Consider the following 20,433-nt stretch of genomic DNA (forward strand, 5'->3'; position numbering starts at 1 on the left):
CCGTGATCGCTGATGCTTCTGTTTCTTAAAATGTATAGCTAGTGTGAAGTTTCGGGGATCGGGGAGCCTCTTGCTGGCACGCTCCGGCTCCCTGCACGCCGGCACACCGAATTCCAACGCACGCTGGACTAACACACGGCGCTCCCTGGCCTCGGTGTGCGCGCCGCCCCCGGAATTCTCGCGAGAACACGGCGGCCTCGGCCGGGCCCGCCCACAGGGCGTCCCCGTGCTCTCGCGAGATCGCGGGCTCCTCCCTCGAGCCGTGCGGGGAGTGCAGGGACGGGCGGGGCGTCCGCGCCCGGGCGGGATCGGGAACAGGAGTGGGAACGGGAGCGGGGCCGGCGCCGGCCTCGGCATGTCGGGCGAGTGATCCCGGCCGGGCGCTGTGGCCCGGGGAAGTGCGGACAGGGGTCGGGCGCTCCCCCTGGGGGAGCCGCGGTGCCGGCGGCGCCCGTGGCCGCGCGGGGCCCCCGCGGGCTCAGGGGTGGGCGGAGCGGGGGGGGCTCCGGCCGCCTCTCCCACCCCCGCGGGCGCCGGGCGCGCAGGCCGGACCCGGGCCCCGCGCTCCCCGCCGAGCCGCCCGAGGAGGGGGAGCAGAGCGCGGCAGGGACATGGAGGGCGCCCGGCCGGAGGCGCCCGCGCCTGGCCCCGTCTAGGGCGCCCCGCGGGCCTCGTCCCTCCTCCTCCTCGGAGCGGGGCCGCGGCCGCGGCCGGGCGCGGCGAGGAGCGGGACCGGGGCTGCTGCACCACAGGAGGAGCCGGCCCAGGTGAGAAACGCTCGCCGTCGCCGTAACGCTTTCCAGCGGCGCTGCCCCGGCCCCTCGGGCTCCCTGCCCCGCCGAGGGCAGGCTGCGAGCGCTCGGGCCGGGCAGGCAGCGGCCAAAGGGGCCGCGGTGAGCCCCGGCCGCTGCAGCCGAGCGCGGGGCCCAAACCTGCCCCGCTCCCTGCCCCCGAGGAAGCCGCGGTCTGACTTCCGTGGTCCTCGTTGCTTTGATATTATAGGTTTCTTAAAATGAGCTTAAATATATTTTTTTGTTATGTGTATTCTGTAATTCAGCAGAAGTACATAGAAAAATAAATTATTGAGGTAGAAACTGCCGTTTTCGGTGGTGCCCAGCGACAGGATGAGGAACAGTGGCTATAAACGAAAACACAGGAAGTTCCACCACATCATGAGGAGGAACTTCTGTACATAAAAGGTGGCAGAGCCCTGGAGCAGCTGCCTGGGAAGGGAGTCCCCCTCTAGAGACTTTCCAAACCCACGTGAAGGCATTACCCGCTCTAGGTCACCCTGCCTTGGCTGGGGTTGGACCGGATGATCTCGGGAGGTTCTTTCCAGCCCTACCTGCTCTGTGATTTTTATAACTTCACACTTGCTATATCTGTCAGTAAGATGTTGAAGTACAGATGCAACTATTCGTTTAAAAATAGGATGTATTTAGCAAAGCCAAGACTGAAAATCGGCTTAAAATTCTGACTATGTTCAGACCCATGTAAAGGTCTTTAGAGTTTAATAATAATTTTTTTGTCATGTTACTTATTTTAGGAAATAAGCTTTATATAGGAAGCAGTTTGTGTACTTGTTTTTTAAAGTTGGTTTTAAGTAGAGAAGTCGGGAGAGTAATACTATGCATTTTTATTGCCTTTTCAGCAATATAATTCCACTTTTCTCTGTTTTTTTCTCCTGAGAAAAAATCGTTTCTTCGGATAAAAAACGTAGTCTACCAAGTATGGACTCTAAAACTTGCCTATTTCTAGGATGTATTGTAATTTTTACAATCAACTCATGGTATGTTTTGTTTCCTTTTTTTTTTTTTTTTCCACCATGTGTAATTTCTTTCCACCTTCAATGTCTGTTTTTTTCAGGAAGAAAATGAAAATATTTTCTGAGTCTCACAAAACTGTTTTTGTTGTGGATCACTGCCCCTACATGGCAGAATCATGCAGGCAGCACGTGGAATTCGATATGTTAGTGAAGAACCGCACCCAGGGCATCATTCCTCTGGCACCCATCTCCAAGTCCCTGTGGACCTGCTCAGTGGAGTCATCCATGGAGTACTGTAGAATAATGTATGATATTTTCCCTTTCAGGAAACTGGTAGGTTCTGCCAGCCATGCTGCATATCATGCTTGATACAATAAGGGATGTTTTCATCTTTTATTTGAGTCTTTTAATGTATTTGTGTTGTTTAGAGTAAAATATCAAATTGTATTTTATCACTTAAAATTTGTTTTTGCTGTTTATATGCTTGATAGTCCTTTAATTTGTTTTAGTAGTATATAAATCTCATTACTTATTTAATTTTGGAATGTTTCATTGTCCTAATGTCACTTTACAAGCTGTTGCAAAACATGGAGAGGTGCTTTAGGGCAACTTGGAGCTTTATTATTGTGCTCTCCTGAACAATGACTTTACAAAAGCTTCAGTGAGGTATTGTCTTAAGTTGAATTTTGTTGCTGAACACACATGGTAGCTCTCTGTAAGAGTTTTGGTATCAGCATTGAGGGAATTCTGGGCTTTAGGAAGAGGGTAGGATTGCCCTGGAGCTAACAGTTTGGAAAAGTGGGAGGAAAGCTTCCTGGCACACACAGCTCCTTGTTTAGAAAACCATGTTTTCTTAGTGATATTTGTTAAATCTTGGTAGGAATTTACCCCATGATTACTGTGACAAACTTTGGAGAATGATGTGCAGTTTATGGTATTAGAATTTACTTTATTTTGTGGCTATCCTGCTGAAAATATAATCTAGTTCTTAAAATACTAATATTTTGAAAATCATGTTTGGTGCAGAGAATGATTTTCTGGTGTGCAAGTATAAGTAGAAGTTGTTCATCATATTACTAAGGAGAAAACTGAATATAGCAGGAGTGTGTGATTTTTGTGGGTTTGTTATTTTAAGTTTGACTTGTCATTGCATATTATTTCCAGACAACCAGAAAAAAGAAGTGCAATTCATGTTTGTTTAAGTTTGGGGAATAACAATATAATGGCTGCTACCTTAATATGCTTTTTTGATCCTTGTAGGTGAATTTCATTGTGAGTGATTCTGGGGCTCATGTGTTGAATTCTTGGACACAAGAAGATCAGAACTTGCAGGAGGTATGATTTGTAACTGTTCTTTTGTTTTGTAGTTCAGACTTCATTGTGAAATAAACATTGTGTTCAATATGAAATACCTCTGGTTAATTATAGTATTGGTGGATCAGGTCTGAAATTGTTGTATAACAGAATTTCAAATAGCTGCCTGTGAGCCTGGATTATTCTACAGACAAAATGTAAAAAGATTCTTATTAGTATCTTTAAGTAGAGACTTAAATATTTAAAATAAACATTATGAGTAAATTAGTTACATATTTCTTCTGTAATTTAGTGCTACTTCTTGAACTTAAATTATTTTTTAAAATATTTCCATGAGAGGCAAATAACTTGTGTTAAATATATTAATTGTTAATATCCTCTTTATGGTTGTGTTGTTTCATCCTGAAAGGTCTCATCCTCTGAACAATTTACTTTGAGGAAGAAATGCATTTCCAAATTCTCAAAAAATAAAAGCAGAAGGCAACTAACAATATTAAAATGTCTTTAGGGTGTTGGATATAATTTGTTATTATGGTCAGGTATTTTTCTGTAATAAATGAGAAGATTTAATCACAATGAATAAATTAAATTGCAAAGGATAATGTAGGGCCAAATGTTTTCCAGAAGGCTGCCGGTAATGTTTGTTAGTTTCCATTTGCGCTTCTCCTGGCAACGTTAATCTGCATGTCAAATGTGTTAGAACACTGACTTCTCGGGGTTTGAAAGCGGGGAGGTGCCTCTGGGTAACGGCTCTTTGTTCTGCCCAGCTGATGGCAGCGCTGGCGGCTGTGGGGCCCCCGAACCCGCGGGCAGACCCCGAGTGCTGCAGCATCCTGCACGGGCTGGTGGCCGCTGTCGAGGCACTCTGCAAGATCACCGAGTACCAGCACGAGGCCCGCACCACGCTCATGGAGAACGCTGAGCGCGTGGGCAACAGGGGCAGGATCATCTGCATCACCAACGCCAAGAGGTGGGGGACGTGGGGCCTGTGCTACCCCTACACCAGCGGTTGCAGACATTCCCACAAGGGTTGCAGGCAGCTTCTTTGCACAGATTCTTCTTAGAGCACTTCTCACCTTATCAAAGGTTTTGTTTATGGGGTTCTGATAATAAAAAGCCAAAAGATTCAAAGATTTCCCACTTAAGGTAGAGGAATATTCAGTGGCTTTGAACAGGAGGATTGATGGTGCAGCCTTAAAAGAAATCCACCTTTCTTTGTAGTGACAGCCATGTTCGGATGCTGGAGGATTGTGTTCAGGAGACCATTCATGAGCACAACAAGCTTGCAGCTAACTCTGACCAGTGAGTATGCTTTTTACAGAGTTTCTTGCATCCTCTAGGAAATATGGATTTATTTCTGTCACAAAACTCACTATAGTGAACCATTATGAATGAATGTGAAGTAGAAGGTGGTAAATAATGATGTTGTTAGCTTAGAGCTGGTGTATGATCATTATCTTTCCAGCTTCATCCTTCATAGGACAGGATTTCTTTAGCTTGTTACTTTCTACATCTGCTCCAAAATGAGATACACAACTGTGCGTTGTTACATATCATGTTTTTAATCACTATTCATCTGGAGCAGTTTTTCTTGTTGATACTGTGTTACTTTCATGTTCATCTTCCTTTGACTGAGACAGCTAACTTCTTTGAAACTAGTTTTAGTTTGTCAATGACTGTATTGCCTGGAACTTCCCTTGAGATAAAGGAATGTTGAAATACAGAGTGCATCTCCTCTGAAAAGTCTTTCTCCACATATGTTTTGTCTAATTAAACTCTGAAGTGTCTACAGCACTGTGTTGTCTTGTAAAGTTGTTGTGGGTTGAGATCCTATTCCTAGTTGCTCCTCAGGTACTTCAAGAGCAGAAGCACCACTCTCCTATTTTTTCCTGCTGCAGTTGCAGTTTCATGGATGTATAAAGGATTCTGCCCAAGGAATTAGGTGTTAAATCCATTGTAAAGGCAGGAATGTCTCATTCCTGTGAGTAGAGCTGTGGTACAATGTTTGCATCACTCCAAACTTCCAGCCACATCAGGATTAGCATTACGTGTCCCATCTCTCTGTGCTGTTTCAGTAGTTGTTCTCATGTTCCCTGGAATCCCCTCATTCTTACCTACACTTGGAGACACAAATCCTATGTAGTGTCAATACTCAGCTGAATAAAGCTGAACAGAATGTACCAGTTAAGGACTTACTCCATTGATGTGTCCAAAAAAGAAGCACAGTGCTATAGCATCTGAGGAGCAAGAAGTGTTAGGCTTTTATTTTTATTCTGATAAGAACTTATTTTGAAGTCTGTGCTTTTGAAAATCATATCTGTAACCTAGTTCCTGCAGCACGCTTTCATAAACAACATGTTACTAACATATGTTATGATTCTGTGTTCTAGATACCAGAATTAATTTAATTTTAGGAGTAGTCTGCCACACTGTAGGCTAAGCAAAATTATTTTATTTTTAAGTCTAATGCAGATTCAAAAATGTGAACTGGTGTTAATCCACACGTACCCAGTTGGTGAAGACAGCCTTGTTTCAGATCGTCCTAAAAAAGAGGTGAGGAGCTTAAAATGAGAGAGCTTATCCCAGATTGGGAACCATGTCAGACTGAAAATAGTGCAAATTATTTTCAGTTGTTCAGTAGCAAAAGCACATGTGGTCATTTTTCGAAATCAAGTACATTAAAAAATCTGTAGTGTATTCTGCTATTCAACAGTCTGCTCTGTGTTAATGTGCTGTCTGTAAGAAAAGACTCCAGAAAAATGACTTAAGATGAAAAGCATGTAGTGCTGCGTAGTATTTAATATATGAAAAGGGCTATAAAGGACTATTTCCTGTGATTCATTTCTACAGAACTCTGCTGTAGTTGTGCTAAAAATTGTGAGTAGAAGATAAAAAATTGACTGCTTCCCTCTTTTAGGCAGTCACTGGGTTTGGGTCATGGGATTTTTTTTTTTAAATTGTTGTTCTTTGGGGTTCTTGTTTTGGGGTTTTTGGGGATTGTTGTACTTTTTGTTGTGTGGTTTTTAAAATTTATTTTGTTTTGGTATTGAGCCCCAATCCAATGTTCTTGTTGGCTAAGGAAAAATCAAATATATCTCCTAGCTTGTGTTTATTTGCCTTGTGTTTGTATGATGCACTTACAGGTAGACATCTAAAAATTACTTTGCTACTGTTACTCAGCAGGTAAAAGAATGTAAAACTAGGCCCAGAGCTGCTGTTAAGATTTATTCTCCATGTTATGATACTAATTTTTCCTATTAACAATTAGGAAATTTGTCAGATTGTTTAGCACATTTCTATTTCTTTTTTTTTTCCCTATTTTTAAGAATTGCATCTATAGCACTTGACATAAGCTCAAAATTCAGAATGAAAATAGTTTTTTGCTTCTTGCTCAGTAGTTTCCCCTGGTGTGGGTTTTTGAGTGGTAGTTTTAGCAGTATAAATGCTTATTTGAGAGTTGAACAAACTGTACTGTTGAATGATATCACAACCTAAACTATGAATTCCATGTATCAATTTATTTCAGCTCTCCCCTGTTTTAACCAGTGAAGTGCACAGTGTCCGTGCAGGGAGGCACCTGGCTACAAAACTGAATCTTTTAGTACAGCAACACTTTGATCTGGCTTCAACCACAATAACTAACATCCCCATGAAGGTAATACTGTGTCTACAGCTCTGTGTTAACCAGATGCATCACTTCTAAATTTGTTTGAAAACTTTTGATGTTTATTTTAATTGAATTTTTACATTGTTTTTCTCTCCATATCATATTTTCTGTTTGTTTTTTTTTTTTTTTTTTTTTTTCTTTTATTAGCCCACATTCAATGTCTGTGATCAGGTTAGTAAAAACTAAGTAGGGGAAAAAAAAGTAAAGAAGGATCACAGAACAAAATATTGTATTGCCAAATCTCAGTTTTTGATGGAGCAATACAAGTGTTATTTCAGTTCTGTTTGTATTACTTTATATAAATACAGTCTTGTTTACCTCAGATCAATTTGTCTGTGATTCTTTTGTCTTTTTCTAGTTGTGTTTAGATATTCTTGACCCTTGTGCATTGTAGTGGCATAGTGAGTCTCTTTTTCCTCTGTTTCATTATCATTCCCACCCAACATAAAGGTGTTTGTAAAAGCTGCTTTTTTACCAAGGGTTTTCCAGTGGGTTTTCTACTCTGAAAATCCATAAGCATGAAATTGAGACAGGATATACCTAGTTAAGAAAGATATTCAATTAAGCATCTTGTGGTAGAAGTTATGTCCGTATTTTAAATTTTTATTGCTAATTGGAGGGAAATTAGTGCAGTTTAGAATGTCAGGTGTTAAGTTGACAGTAATTTTCTGATCAGGCAGCAGGAGACAATTGAGACAGAAGTGTCAGTATTCAAACAGAAAAAGGGGCATGGGCAGGTAACCTTCATGATTTAAAAATTTCATTAACTTGTAACACAGTCAATCATTGCATATTTGAAAACTAGCAATATTGTGTGGATTTTATAAGTTAAAACATGAGACCAAAATACTTTTCACAGTTTTTATTATGAGAGTTTGATGTGGGTCATGGCAAAATGTGTCTTCAGTTTGCAAATACCTTGTCTATAACTTTCTGACTGTGTGCTGCTGGTGTGCCTCTCCCTTCTGCCTTTGTCTTTATAGTAATAGACAATGTTGGGCTCTCTGTGTTTTTTTTCTTTTTTTTTAATTGTTTTTCTTTTTAAACTTGGAATAAGTTAGCAGAATTACTGTTCTGTTTTTGCTGATCCTCTGCAGCTGTTTGAAGATGCATTGTCCTCTTTACAAAAATCCATTCTTTTAGTTGTGCACTTGCAGCTGCAAGTTTATTTCTTCTCATAAGCTTAAGAAATAATAAGTTCAAAGTGTGGGTTTTGGTTTGGATTCCTGATTTTTGGTTTTGAAAAGTAATTGTCACTCTACCCTGGAGTGAGCCTTTGTTGCTGCTCAGTAAGTTGTAACTGCTGCTGATTATGTAACATTTTGTAGGCTTCCTTAAGTTCACTAATTTAGGGAAGTAGTCAAGCCTAGTTTTTACCTTTATGTGATGCTCTGCACTCTGACATGAGGCTTGTATAAAGAGGAATAGGGTTTCAAAAAAGAAAATAAGAAGAATAGCAGTTGGCTGCATCTTTAAACTGCTCAGAGAGCAAAGTTTCCTCAGCATTGCAATCCTGTTGTTGTCTGAGGCACTTGGAAACTTTTTGTTTTCTTCTGGACTGAAAGACAAATGTAGAATCATTCATTTATGAAAATTGTGACCTCTAGCTAAAGTAATTCTATGTCTGCCTTTCCCTTTTGAAGGAGGAACAACATGCTAACACATCAGCCAACTATGATGTGGAGCTGCTTCATCACAAAGAGGCACACGTGGATTTTTTAAAGAGTGGTAAGCAGGAATGGCCCTCTGAAGGTGGCTTTTGATCAACATCTTTGGGAGTATTCACAAAGAAAGGTTGAGACCTTCAAATCCGTGTAAATTTCAGGCTCAAGTAGCAAATATTTCAGTTATTCCTTGTAACCCAGGAAACTTAATTTGTAATGTTGGCATTAGAGTTTTACTCATTACTGACATATTTTAATACAGCAATGAGAAAACAGGCCAAATTCACATGTTCAGGATATTTCTGTGAGATTTGAGGGGCATGTCAATTTATTACTGAGATACAAAAAGTAGGTGAGAGACCAGATATGCAGGGAGATTTTACAAAATGAAGTCCCTCTTGTGGATATTTTTGCAAAATTATGCCTTGCACAATTGAACTGTTAAGTAATAATAATTAGAACCACTTATATCCCACAGGCCTGTTTATGACAATAATTGCTTTGGAAAATCAAGACTTGTTTGACTGTTGAGCTTTTTAGTTGTATTTGAAACACCTACTATCTTTTTATTTGTAAATTTGGAATTACTACCTAGTATTCCTCTGAGGTGAATTTTTAATAGCGCAACCAAAGTTAGAAAAGCACAACGCTTAGTCTTTTGCAGAATTATTTTGTTGAGGAAACTGCCTGATGTAAGACTTTGTTAAAAATCAGCCTATAACTGAATTAAATTACATAAATCCATAAGTAGCCATTTTGAGGAGTTTGTGCTTTTTTGACTCATTACTTTGAGGAAGAGGAGGTAACTCCTTTGTAATCTCCAAGTTCTGTGCTCCAGATTTTAGGGGAGCACATGACTAAAGATTGATGAAAAACATGGGGTGTCGCAGTAATGACCTCGGCCTCACCTGAACTGTGTTATGATGTTGAAATCTTTAAGGTTTTATTGCCAGAGTTCAGAAGCAGTTTTGTAAAACCTGTCAGCTCAAGGAATTATTTCTCCTAGGAAAATACGAATGACTGCATTTCCTCTTCACACTTTTCCCATCAGGACTTTGAGAGGAAAAACTCTGTTCTTAGATCCTGTAAATTTGTTTCTAAATACATGCTTCAGCTGTAATAGCTCTGATGCTAGGAAAGTGGGAATTTAGTTACATTGGTCTTATTTCTCTGAAATGTTGCCAATGCATTTTCAGGTTAAATAAGTTTGGCCTTTAGATATTCTGAGAGGTAATTTCTAAAATTGTTGCAGTTAATTTTAATAATAAAGTATTTCCAGTATTTTAATAATAAAGCATCTGTGGTCAGTAGAACACAATGAGAGAATTCAGGCTGCATCTGACATAGCAAAGAGACTGGATGATGAGACCAAATATTTCTTTCCCCAAAAAACTAAACTTGTCAAATGTACCTTTAGATTGGTTTAATTGACTTTGGGAATTCAATATGTACAAGAAACACTCAGCTCTAGTATTTAAGAGTTCTGATTTCTGTGTGGAAAATTTTAATAAAGATATTGTCTTAAAGTTCTGAGCATTTTAGCAGGAAAAAAATTGCCTGCTACTGATAGAACTAAACTTCTGTGGAACTTTCTAATTGTCAAATCAAAAAGTTAGATATCTAAGTTTTAAGTTTAGATTATGTTGTGTATATGTTCTTGTTACGTTTTGTACCTTAAAAGTTTAGAGTTGTTTTTCTGTAATAAACTCTGGTTGATCCCCCCTCTTTCTGCCTTTCTCTGCAGGTGATAACCACGTGGGTGGCAATAGCAGAGAAGGCACATTCAAAGAAACTGTGACACTGAAATGGTGCACACCTCGAACCAACAGTGTGGGTAGGTGACATGGAATCTTCCAGACCTGGTTGGTAACTTGTACAAATCTGGGTACAGGAGAGAAAGACAGGGCAGATCTGAAGTAACACAGGAATTGTGTGGCTGTGCAGCTCTAGCTATTAACTATTGGTAAATTATGTTGACTCGTTGAGCTGGCAGGCCAAAAATACAGATAAGAGAAATAATAGCAGACTGACTGGTCAGTGAAGTAATTCAGGAGATAAAGAATTGGGTTTTCTGCTGGAAACAGGGCTTGGGAATGTATGAGATTCTCAGAGCTGTGGATTCTTGGGAGTCCTCCCAGTGAGGACTTTCAGACTGAGAGGCATCTAGACATTTTAGTTCTGCTTATTGTGGACTAGCCTCCTCCTCTTCAATTCTTTTGTTTTGTGGATTTTTTTTTCTGTCTCTGGAATTAGACTTTTCTACTCTGTTATTTTTCAGAACTGCATTATTGCACTGGAGCATACAGAATTTCACCAGTAGATGTAAATAGCAGACCTTCTTCATGCCTTACAAACTTTCTCCTTAATGGTAAATTTGTATCCTTGGCCAATTATTCAATGTTATAATTTTTAATTTTGTAAATGAACCATGTAGCACATTTTGGTTGGTATAGCAGTAATGTGTATATACTGTAAAAATACTAGGTTTACTTTAAAATGTCCTGTAAATAAGACATGAAAGTTTTTAAATGTCCTCAAAGGCAAATGTGTTTTGAAACTTAAAGATGGGAGGAAAGATGTAAAGAAGCAACAAGTATAAAAATGGAGGTTTGTATGTTTGCAAACAAAATGGCATTGCAAACATCCTTTTAATGGAATGTTTCCTTCAGTCAAGTCATTTGATTGTGTAAACATGCAGTGGTTTTACTAAACACTATATCTTAATGTGTTTTTCTCTAGAGATTGTGTAGTGAAAATGTCCTTTGATTAATAAAAATGGTTAGAACCAAAATTACTAGCATATTTCAGATAAGCTCACTCTTCTGATTTTTGCTTCCTGATAAAAAGAAACTTATTTGAAGAATGCACCCTTTAATGCTTGGTGTATTTTCCTGAAAATAAGACGAATGCAGTTTTATTTTTCTGACTAAAGAACAGTATCCATTTTAAGCATTAGCAAGTGGTATCAGCTGATACCTTTATACTCAAGAGGTTATTTTACTACTTTTTGAAAGTTGCTTTTAATGAGAGTAGTTCTGCAGCAGGGCTATATGAATGCCTTATGATTATGTATTTTTTTCCTAAGAATAATATCATATAGAAAAAATGATTCATTGATCTAGGAGAGGCCTTATGGTGTTGCTTTGTAAAATTTTAAGCAGCATATTTCCTGTTCTGTGTCAAGAAATGAGGAGATGGCAGTTCCTTGTTCAGCTGGGTGAAACACCACCTTGGTGGGTTCAGATTCTTCTTGGCCGAGCACAAGCCTCTATTTATTCAGCTTGAAATTTAAAATTGCAGCACACAGCAATGAGTGAATGAAACTGATCTCCCTTCCACCAGGTCGTTCGGTGTTGTTGGAGCAGCCACGCAAGTCTGGCTCAAAAGTCATCAGCCACATGCTCAGCAGCCACGGGGGAGAGATTTTCTTGCATGTGTTGAGCAGCTCACGCTCAATTCTGGAAGATCCCCCCTCCATTAGCGAAGGCTGTGGCGGGAGGGTCACTGACTACAGGATCACAGTAAGGGTCTTTCTGTCCTACGCTGCTGCTTCTCTCACATGACAACAGATGCAGGGCAGCAGATGTGGGAAGGAAAAGTTGGAGTGGATTGCATGGTCAAACTTCCTTTGTAATAAATACCTTGATAGATATTTAGTCGAAAATACTACATTTGTTGATTGCTATGCCTGCTTCATAAAATACTTCGTGTGTCAAGGAATGCCTCCTTAATGCACTAGGACTGTTTAAAGTTTGTTCTGGTTCTAGAAAAACACTTTTCTTGGCAAGTTTCTTCTGTGGGATGGATTATAGGACTATATTGTGATTATTGTCAAAGGATAGAATGCACATGAGTGTTTGTACAATAAATAAAAAAAGATGAAGTTGACAGCTTTGAACCCTGATATCAGACAATCAGTTGACATGCCTTTTGTTTATCCTTTATTTTTTCCAACACATCCTTGATATCTTTTGTAAATAAGCAGAAGTTCCTTCTGGAAAAGCATAACTCTTCCCATATATGAAATACATTGCAAGTCTGGAAGTCCTCCTTGTCAAAACCCATATATTGATTTTTACCCCATATTTCTGTGCCCCTGTTTTTGTGTTCCCCCTGGTTAATGCATGAGAGCTAGAGATGGGCTGTGGTTGGTAGGGTCGGATGTGGCAGTGGGATGGTACAAAGTGGTAAGCAAGGCTAAGCTGTTTAGCCCCTTCACTGAAAGTTACTTTGTTAGAGAAATGCCTAATTGTATCTTGTTTGGTTATCATTAGGATTTTGGTGAATTTATGAGGGAAAACCGATTAACTCCTTTTCTAGAGCCCAGATATAAGATCGATGGAAGTCTTGAAATTCCATTGGAACGTGCAAAAGATCAGTTAGAGAAACATACTCGTTACTGGCCTATGATTATTTCTCAGACCACCATCTTCAACATGCAAGCTGTAAGTAATCTGGGCTGTTACATTTTTGTTCTGTTCCTAGATTAAGTTTCTCCTTGTCACTTGATGAAAAACCACCTCTATCGGGTGATAAATCCCTTTCTGTATAATCATTTTATTTTCAGCTTTATTTTTCCTGAACTAATTCTGTATTTAATGCAGTAGATTATTGGAATGCTATTTAAAGAAAGTGATTTGAACCTGACAGCTCCAGTTCTGCTGGGTAAAGAAAGCATCTACTTATACTTGGAGCTAGTGCTAAACTGAGGATAAGAGGGTGGGGTTTTGTTGTGTGTTGTTTCATCACCTTTAATTTTTTTCTCCCTGTTGCTCTTCTGTGATACACACACATTTTCTAGTTCTTCATTTCTGTTTTGTCTCACAGGTAGTGCCATTAGCCAGTGTGATTGTAAAGGAAACAATGACTGATGAGGATGTGCTGAATTGTCAAAAAACAATATACAATTTGGTAGACATGGAGAGGAAGAACGATCCACTGCCAATTTCAACAGTTGGTACCAGAGGAAAGGGGCCAAAAAGGTTGCATGCATATCTTTCTTTGTTGATTCTGGACTATTTTCAGAAATACTCTGTTGACAATGTATTCATACCAGATTTTTAAAATATAGCTAAAAGTAATACATAGTGAACTAAACACTGTATTGCACATCCCAAATGCTGTGAGTGCTTCACCTGCATCATTTAAGGGCTATAACAGTACTGATACTGCTGTAAATTAAGGAAAAAAACCTCTACATTTTATTACCTAAGAATTTAAATATGTTAAAAAAATATGAAAGCAAAGATAGTTATCAGCAAAGGTAAGACATTTATACAATATGGACAGATGAAGTGGAATAGTTTCAAATGAATAAAAAGGAAAACTTAAGTATATTATAAATGAACAGTGCATTAAAACTGGGAGATATTAGAATCCTTATGGAACAGTTACTTGAAATATGGGATACTTCTTTAAAATAAGCATGGAATATTCTGATACCTCAGTCACTGGGATGTGTTCCTTGTATTTCCAAGAATGGATTGAAAAGAAATTCAGCTCCTGATTTGCCTACATGACTGGGAGTTATTGAGTAGTGTGGTGCAATTATTTCTTATTTTTTTATACCCAAATAATGTAATAATTAATTTGCATGTTAGTACATGAGTGGCCCTCTGACACTGCATTGTTAGCAAGCACCTGAGAAGTTTCACAAGTGCCTTTTGGCAGTGAGATCCTGTTGAACAATATGGTTTCAGTGGACATAATACATTTCAATTTAAACTTTACTCTGGGCGTTAACTGGGAAATGTTAATGTGGTTTCAAGCATGGAGTAATCCCAGGTGGAGAAACCTGCAGTGCAGGAGAACAAATAATCTCTTTGGAGTTATTTTTTGTTTTGGGGGTTCTGTTTTGTTTCTTAAGGTCTGCATTCATTCAGTCAGTACTTAAATGATGTTGGTGATCTTGATGTGGTCTGTTTTTCCTGGCCCTTTTAGGGATGAGCAGTACCGCATTATGTGGAACGAGCTGGAGACCCTGGTCCGAGCACACATAAACAACTCTGACAAACACCAGCGAGTCCTTGAGTGTCTCATGGCGTGCAGGAGCAAACCCCCAGAGGAGGAGGAGCGCAAGAAACGAGGCAGAAAGAGAGAAGACAAAGAGGACAAATTGGAGAAGTTGGGCAAAGACTATGAATCAGATAAGCCATGGCAGGAATCAGAGAGGTACATTTTCTAAAGTGAAATCAAACTGTAGCATAACTGTTGTTCTTAGTTGACCTCTTAGCCGGGTGTTCTACCTTGAGGAGTTCCTGCTGTTGGATTCTGTCATAACCACGCCACCTATTAGATATTAAACTGCTTTATGGAAACCTAAAGCATGGCTGAAAACGTGGGACAAGCAATTGTTTTTTTTTATCAAGCTGTAGATAGTTCAGTGTTCAGGTTGATTAAACAACCCAGCTTGATTCGGCTGTTCTCTTCAGCTGATCATCAAGATTGTTGTCCATTTACCTCCTGTCTGTAATTCATGTTGTTATTGTAGCTTGTCTAAGTGGCAAGCACCTGTCAGTCTGTTCTTGTATTCCTTCTTTGAAACTACTTTCTACACACATCCAAAAAACTCATGGTAATAAGCTTAATTTGCATGTGTTCTGTGCATGTTGGGATCATTTAGGATGGGAGAACCTTTTCATCTACCCTGCTGTCACCATGCTGATGACATTCCATGCCTTCCTGTGAATGATCATTCCTACAACTTTGCTTTTACATGTCGAACAGAAATGGGGACTGAGAATAAAAGGGGTTTGGTGTGAATGGGTCTGAATTCACCTAGAAAAGATAATAGGAAATTGTATAGTATTTCTCTATGTATTTATTTTAATTTAGTCTTTCCTTCAAAATTCAGACATCAATTGTCTCAACAACTAAAGTGAAACTGCGTATTAAGAACCTTTCCTGTATGTAATGCTTTATACAGAGGATTATTTGGCTAGAACTCCCTATTGGTTGTCACCCACTCCAAGGGGTCAAAAGAAATTCTCTTACGGGTACGGCTCCTGTATAATTTTGAGGAGTACAGAAAGCTATGGACAATTATGTCCTGCTCAAGCATATTTTTCCTCACTCTTTTACTTCCCTCTGGAAAAGGTTAAAAGGTCTTTTGGATCGGGAGAAAGAAGAACTGGCAGAAGCTGAAGTTATCAAAGACTCCCCTGATTCTCCTGAGCCCCCCAACAAAAAGCCTCTCATTACAATGGATGAAATGCCCACAGTTGAAAAGGCAAAAGGTAAACCAGAACAATTGCAACAGATTAATTCTTTTAAAGGTAGATTGCTGCATCAGTCTGTGTTTTCTAAAGTAATGAGGTGAGTCATTTTGGAGTTAAAGCTCAAGTCAGTGAAGATCATGCTTAATTGAATGCTAAATGTTGAGAAATTCTTGGAAAACATGTTAACCTCACTAGGTCTGTGAAAAAAGAGAGATACCAAGACACTGTGTCGGTCTGCTGATCAACTCTCGGGTTGACTGGGGGTTGGCCAAGTTCCTGAAGGTGCTGTTTGACCTACTGTATGTGAGAAATGCTGTTTGAGGGCAGGTATCAGAAATCACTGTCTCCTGCTAATAAATTATCAACTTGCCTAAGCAGTGCAGTTGTCAGAATGGACAGTTCTCACTCTTTCTTGGTGTGAATTATGTTCTGTCACAGTGGCTGATCTGATGCTGAGATTCTGTATTTAAAGTAGAGTCCATCTCATGTGCAGCAACTCCTCAGCCATTATTATTGCTTTGCATATTTTCTATTTATTTAGCCCCTATTGTAAGTTTGTTTAATATTAGTTTTTTAATGTATTGTATTACCATAATCTGTAATTTCCTTTAAGATGTTATAATGTTAATTCAAAATTTTCATCACTTAGACTCGCTTTACTTATAATTTTAGGGCCAATGTCATTGCTGTCTTTATGGAGCAACAGAATTAATACTGCCAACTCTAGGAAACACCAGGAATTTATTGGTCGGTTGAACTCTGTCAACAACAAAGCTGAGCTGTATCAACATCTAAAAGAAGAAAATGGGTTTGTATCAGGAAATGCATCATTACCCATATCTTGGTAGCAGTCTGTGTGGAGTTTACAGCATTAGATACTCCTTTGATGATTAAAATATCTAAATACATTCCTTTGCTTCTCAGCATTGATGGAGAACCACAGCAATGTTTGATTTTCTGTTTGCATCTGTGCTGAGTGAGACTGACTCCTGAGAGCTGGGCTTCCCTGGGCCTCAGGGATTGCCCCTGCAGCTAAACTCTTGTTGAACTTCAGGGGTTTAAACAGTAGCTGAGACTTTCTGCTTGCTTTAGCTTCCAAAAGAATGGCTGATACAGAAGTATTGTTGGTAATAAAGTGGTTGACTCTTAGGCTGTGCTGTAATGAAATTGGCAGTAGTCCATGTTCTACAGAAAATACTAGAAAGCCAGCCAGCCTCCTCTGAAGGAAATCAGATGATGATAGACAAGAGAGGTGAAAATGAAGTCCTTCAAAAAAATGGCCAAAGCTCAAGTTTTCAAAATGGATTGTCCAGTCACATGAATATTTTCTATTTTGTTGAGGTTGATAGTGGACGGTTTTTCACAGCTGAAATGTATCTCTGCAGAAACCTTTCCTTTATGTACTGACTGCTGCTTGCATATGTTGGGGTAGGGAGAGACAGGAGAGTTAGTGAAGTAAAAAATATTTATGAAAGCATTTAAATCTGATTTTTTTTAATCTGTTGATTGTTCTTCCAGTAACAAGCCTTATCAATTGTTGTCTTGCCTTTCAGAATGGAAACAACAGAAAATGGAAAAGCAGGCCGGCAGTGAGGATTAATTCTGTTTCTTGGGACAAAACTTGGCCAAAATGCAAAAATATTTAATGCTGGAATTGCTCTTGGTACTGTTTCAGTAAAATTGTATAGCTGCGGTTTGATTGGTTTTTACATTTTTCTAGTCCTATTTTTGCTATGAAGTATGAAACCTGCATATCACGTTAAACCAGCTGTGTGCAAACAGGAGCTGTCCTGAAGCGTTTTCCAGTTGTGCTTTAGGATGAAGAAAATCTCTGCTGTCATGGAGTAAATCAAGTAATCAAAAATGTTTGTCATCCTAAAGACCTTGCCCAGAAGTATTGGATACTATTTCAAAATCAGTGATGACTATCGTTAAAAAAAAATTCAAGTAATTTACAGTAAGCTGATAACATTGTTAATTTTGGTTCATGAACACCTTTTATTTATATGAGGATTCCTCAGGAGTTCAGAATTATGGAAAAGACCTCACACTGAGTACCCAGACACTGAGCTGAGGGAGTGCCAGTCTTGGTTTTCATCTGAGGGGTTGGGAGGGTGAGGGGTTTTACAGATAGAAATTACTGGTTTAAAGACTTTTAAAAAATGGAATGGAAATGGTGTTTAGAAAGCAAAGCCTTTCAAGTTGTTGTGTTGGAGTTAAGGCTTTGTAAGCAAAAGTACAATAAATTTTTTTGCTAATAGTTATATTATTGATGAAGTGTGTTTTGTAAGATACTTGTCGCTGTATGTCTGAGAGACTTGAGTTTGAATGGCTGTGAATGAAAAGGTAGGTGATCTGTCTTCAGTTTCTTTGAGTAGAGCCTCTTGCACTGGGGAGTAGAATTCTCAACGGGGAGAACTCAGCCAATGTCTGTGATCTGATCCCTTGCCAGATTTTGGGTTGTCTTCCACATGGGCTAAGAAAAGGTGAATTCCTGAGCTCTCCAAGTGTGTCAGCACTCCTCTGGTCTGCATCTGGCTTCTTTAAGCAGCTGAAGGGCTTGCAGATTGGATATCTTATAGTTGGTTTGAGAGACAACTTCGAGATTTTCTAAAACTAAATCAATATTTTTATATTCACCTGCAGCTTTAAATACCATAGCTTGTGATGTACAGATCTGAACACAAATATTCTTTACTGAACGTTTGTGATTGAATCCTTTTTTCAGCTTTGCTGAAGTACCATGAATAATTTCAAGGTGATTATTCAGCCATTCTGATGCAGGTGTGTTTTCTGTTAAATGATTTTAGAACCATTTTTACAGAGTCATTAAATAGTACTTGATTGGTAGTATTTTCTATCTTATTGTAAAATATTTGTAGCTTTTACAGAAGCAACGTGTAACTCTTGGAGATTCTAGTGGGAAGACTTACTGCTTTTATTTTTACTACCTCATTGAAAACAGAATGTCCTGCATCACCACATCTCTTGATATCCTAGAAATATTCTGATGGAGAAAACTGCCACAAAATTATTGCTTCGCAGAAATTTTTGGGTTATTTTGAGATTTTACTGCGTATCACTCTGGATGTTTCTCTTGTTTCCTACAGGAATGTTGAAGTCTGGAAGCTGGGGGGCATGTAAATGTCAGCTCTGCAATTTGCTAGGCTGGAGAGTTAGAGTTGAAAAGCTCATCCTGTGCCTTGGGAATTGTGTGTTGCATCTCCTCATGTGCCATTAATATTCAGCTGCACTCCTTGAAAATAGGCATAGGAATTAAATACTTCACTAGAGAAAGCAGGTGCTACCAAATTTCTCTATTAAAATGTGTATTTGTTTTGCTTGTTTACTAACTCCATTCTCCACATTTGAAGCATCTGCCAGGTCAGGCTGCTTGGTGATTAAATGACTGGGGCCTGGTGACTGTGGGTCATGTATTTCATGTACTTGAACAGTCTCACAGGGACTCAGGAGACTGCAAGGGTCTGTAAAGGGCAATTCCATGTTCCTCTTCTGCCCTGCACAGTGGCACTGGTGCTGCTTTGCTCCTATTTCACACAATGCCTTCAGGTTTAGGGAAGGTTTTGTCAGTTCTAAAAACAGTTTACAGATTAAAATTGGAAGTTATGGATTAAGTAATTGATCTGTAATTATGTGATAGCAAAATGCAGTTAATAATTAAATTATGGATTGCATTTTGTATATGATAATCTGTTAAACTGGGAGGATTTAAAAATGTTTAAAAAGTCCTTATAAATTCTTTTGTAGAGCTTCAGTTCTCTGCTAGAACTGTCCCAGGTGGAAGCAGACAAGAGACAGTTTTACTGTAAAGACAAGAAGCCTGGAACTTTAAAATGTATCTTTAAAGGTACATTGCACCAAATTACCTAACAGGAGGAGTTCAGTAGCTACCAATGCCATTAGAAATGCTACATAAGATGTATTTATAGAAACACCTAAAAAGTTTTTTTAAGATTGAAAGAACAGAGACAATGTCAGCCATTTTTTAAAACTCTAAAATTCCAAGATTGCCTAGACTCCAGTGTTGTAGCACCTGTGAATTTCAATGGAACCATAATGATTTTTGGTGATCTTTCCATAACAGTTCTGCCTCTTCTATGTAAAATGTATATTTATGAGTCAGGGAGACACAATGGAGTGAGGTTTGCCCAGCACTGACTGTGACCCCTCATTCCCACCAGCAGCAGCCTGATGTGTATTTTCATGTTCTGATGTCTGCAGGGTTATAATTCTACCTCTTCATCAGGTGATCTCTTTGCCTGCTTCATTTGGGTTCTGCTTTTGCCACTGCCTCTTTGTCAGGTGTGGGTCAAATATATTCTATTCTAAATTGAAACATGGTGAAAATCACTAACTGTTGGTTTTTTTCTGGGTGTTAAGGATAGCATCTTGTAATGCAATTTGACTTCTTGTAGATTTGCTCTTAATACCATTTAAAAGTTTTTAAAACTTAAGCCTCTGGATGTTGCCCTGGCCCTGGCAGGTGGTCAGAGCCTCTGGATAGTGGGGAGGGAGTTGGTATTTTGGTGGCTGGAAGGGTGGTGTGATGTGAGGGATCGGCCTGGGACGCTGTCCATGGGAGGGAAGTGGTCCTGAAGGTAGGATCCATAACGGAGCTGAAAGTGCAGCCCTGCACTCATGTACAGGGGCTTTGCAAGGTCTCAGGGTATCCAGTTCCACATCAGCGTGGCTTAGCTGGGAGTTTGTCTGAACCATCACATGCTGTGCTCCAGAAATCCTCCTGGGACACCTGCTAAGCCAGCAGACCACTACTGCCAGCACCAC

At 39.4% G+C, this 20,433-nt stretch overlaps 1 protein-coding gene across 2 annotated transcripts; it reads left to right on the forward strand.

The window, feature by feature from the left end:
* Window positions 1-286: 286 nt before the first annotated feature.
* INTS13 (integrator complex subunit 13) lies at window positions 287-17,891 on the forward strand. 2 transcript variants are annotated; one of them, XM_038153457.1, is made up of 18 exons: window positions 287-767; window positions 1,867-2,098; window positions 3,026-3,100; window positions 3,847-4,049; window positions 4,301-4,381; window positions 5,542-5,632; window positions 6,606-6,734; window positions 6,894-6,917; window positions 8,390-8,474; window positions 10,155-10,244; window positions 10,689-10,778; window positions 11,753-11,931; window positions 12,685-12,855; window positions 13,238-13,392; window positions 14,351-14,581; window positions 15,506-15,645; window positions 16,300-16,435; window positions 17,181-17,891. In XM_038153457.1, exons 2-18 carry the CDS (start codon window positions 1,874-1,876, stop codon window positions 17,218-17,220), a joined length of 2,145 nt encoding a protein of 714 aa, XP_038009385.1. In that variant the 5' UTR covers window positions 287-767; window positions 1,867-1,873; the 3' UTR covers window positions 17,221-17,891. The 2 variants fall into 2 exon arrangements, with proteins under 2 accessions (XP_038009385.1, XP_038009384.1); XM_038153456.1 differs by lacking the exon at window positions 6,894-6,917.
* The last annotated feature ends 2,542 nt before the right edge of the window (window positions 17,892-20,433 follow it).

The sequence above is a fragment of the Motacilla alba genome, chromosome 1A (genome assembly GCF_015832195.1).
Source record: "Motacilla alba alba isolate MOTALB_02 chromosome 1A, Motacilla_alba_V1.0_pri, whole genome shotgun sequence".
NCBI classification, from domain to species: Eukaryota; Metazoa; Chordata; class Aves; order Passeriformes; family Motacillidae; genus Motacilla; species Motacilla alba.

Bases quoted from the DNA above. Each gene is read 5' to 3' on its own strand.
- INTS13 (XM_038153457.1), top strand. From the start codon at position 1,874: ATGAAAATATTTTCTGAGTCTCACAAAACTGTTTTTGTTGTGGATCAC. The intron at 4,382-5,541 runs GTGAGTATGCTT...TTTATTTTTAAG, and splicing joins CTTGCAGCTAACTCTGACCA to TCTAATGCAGATTCAAAAAT. The intron at 16,436-17,180 runs GTTTGTATCAGG...CTTGCCTTTCAG, and splicing joins CATCTAAAAGAAGAAAATGG to AATGGAAACAACAGAAAATG.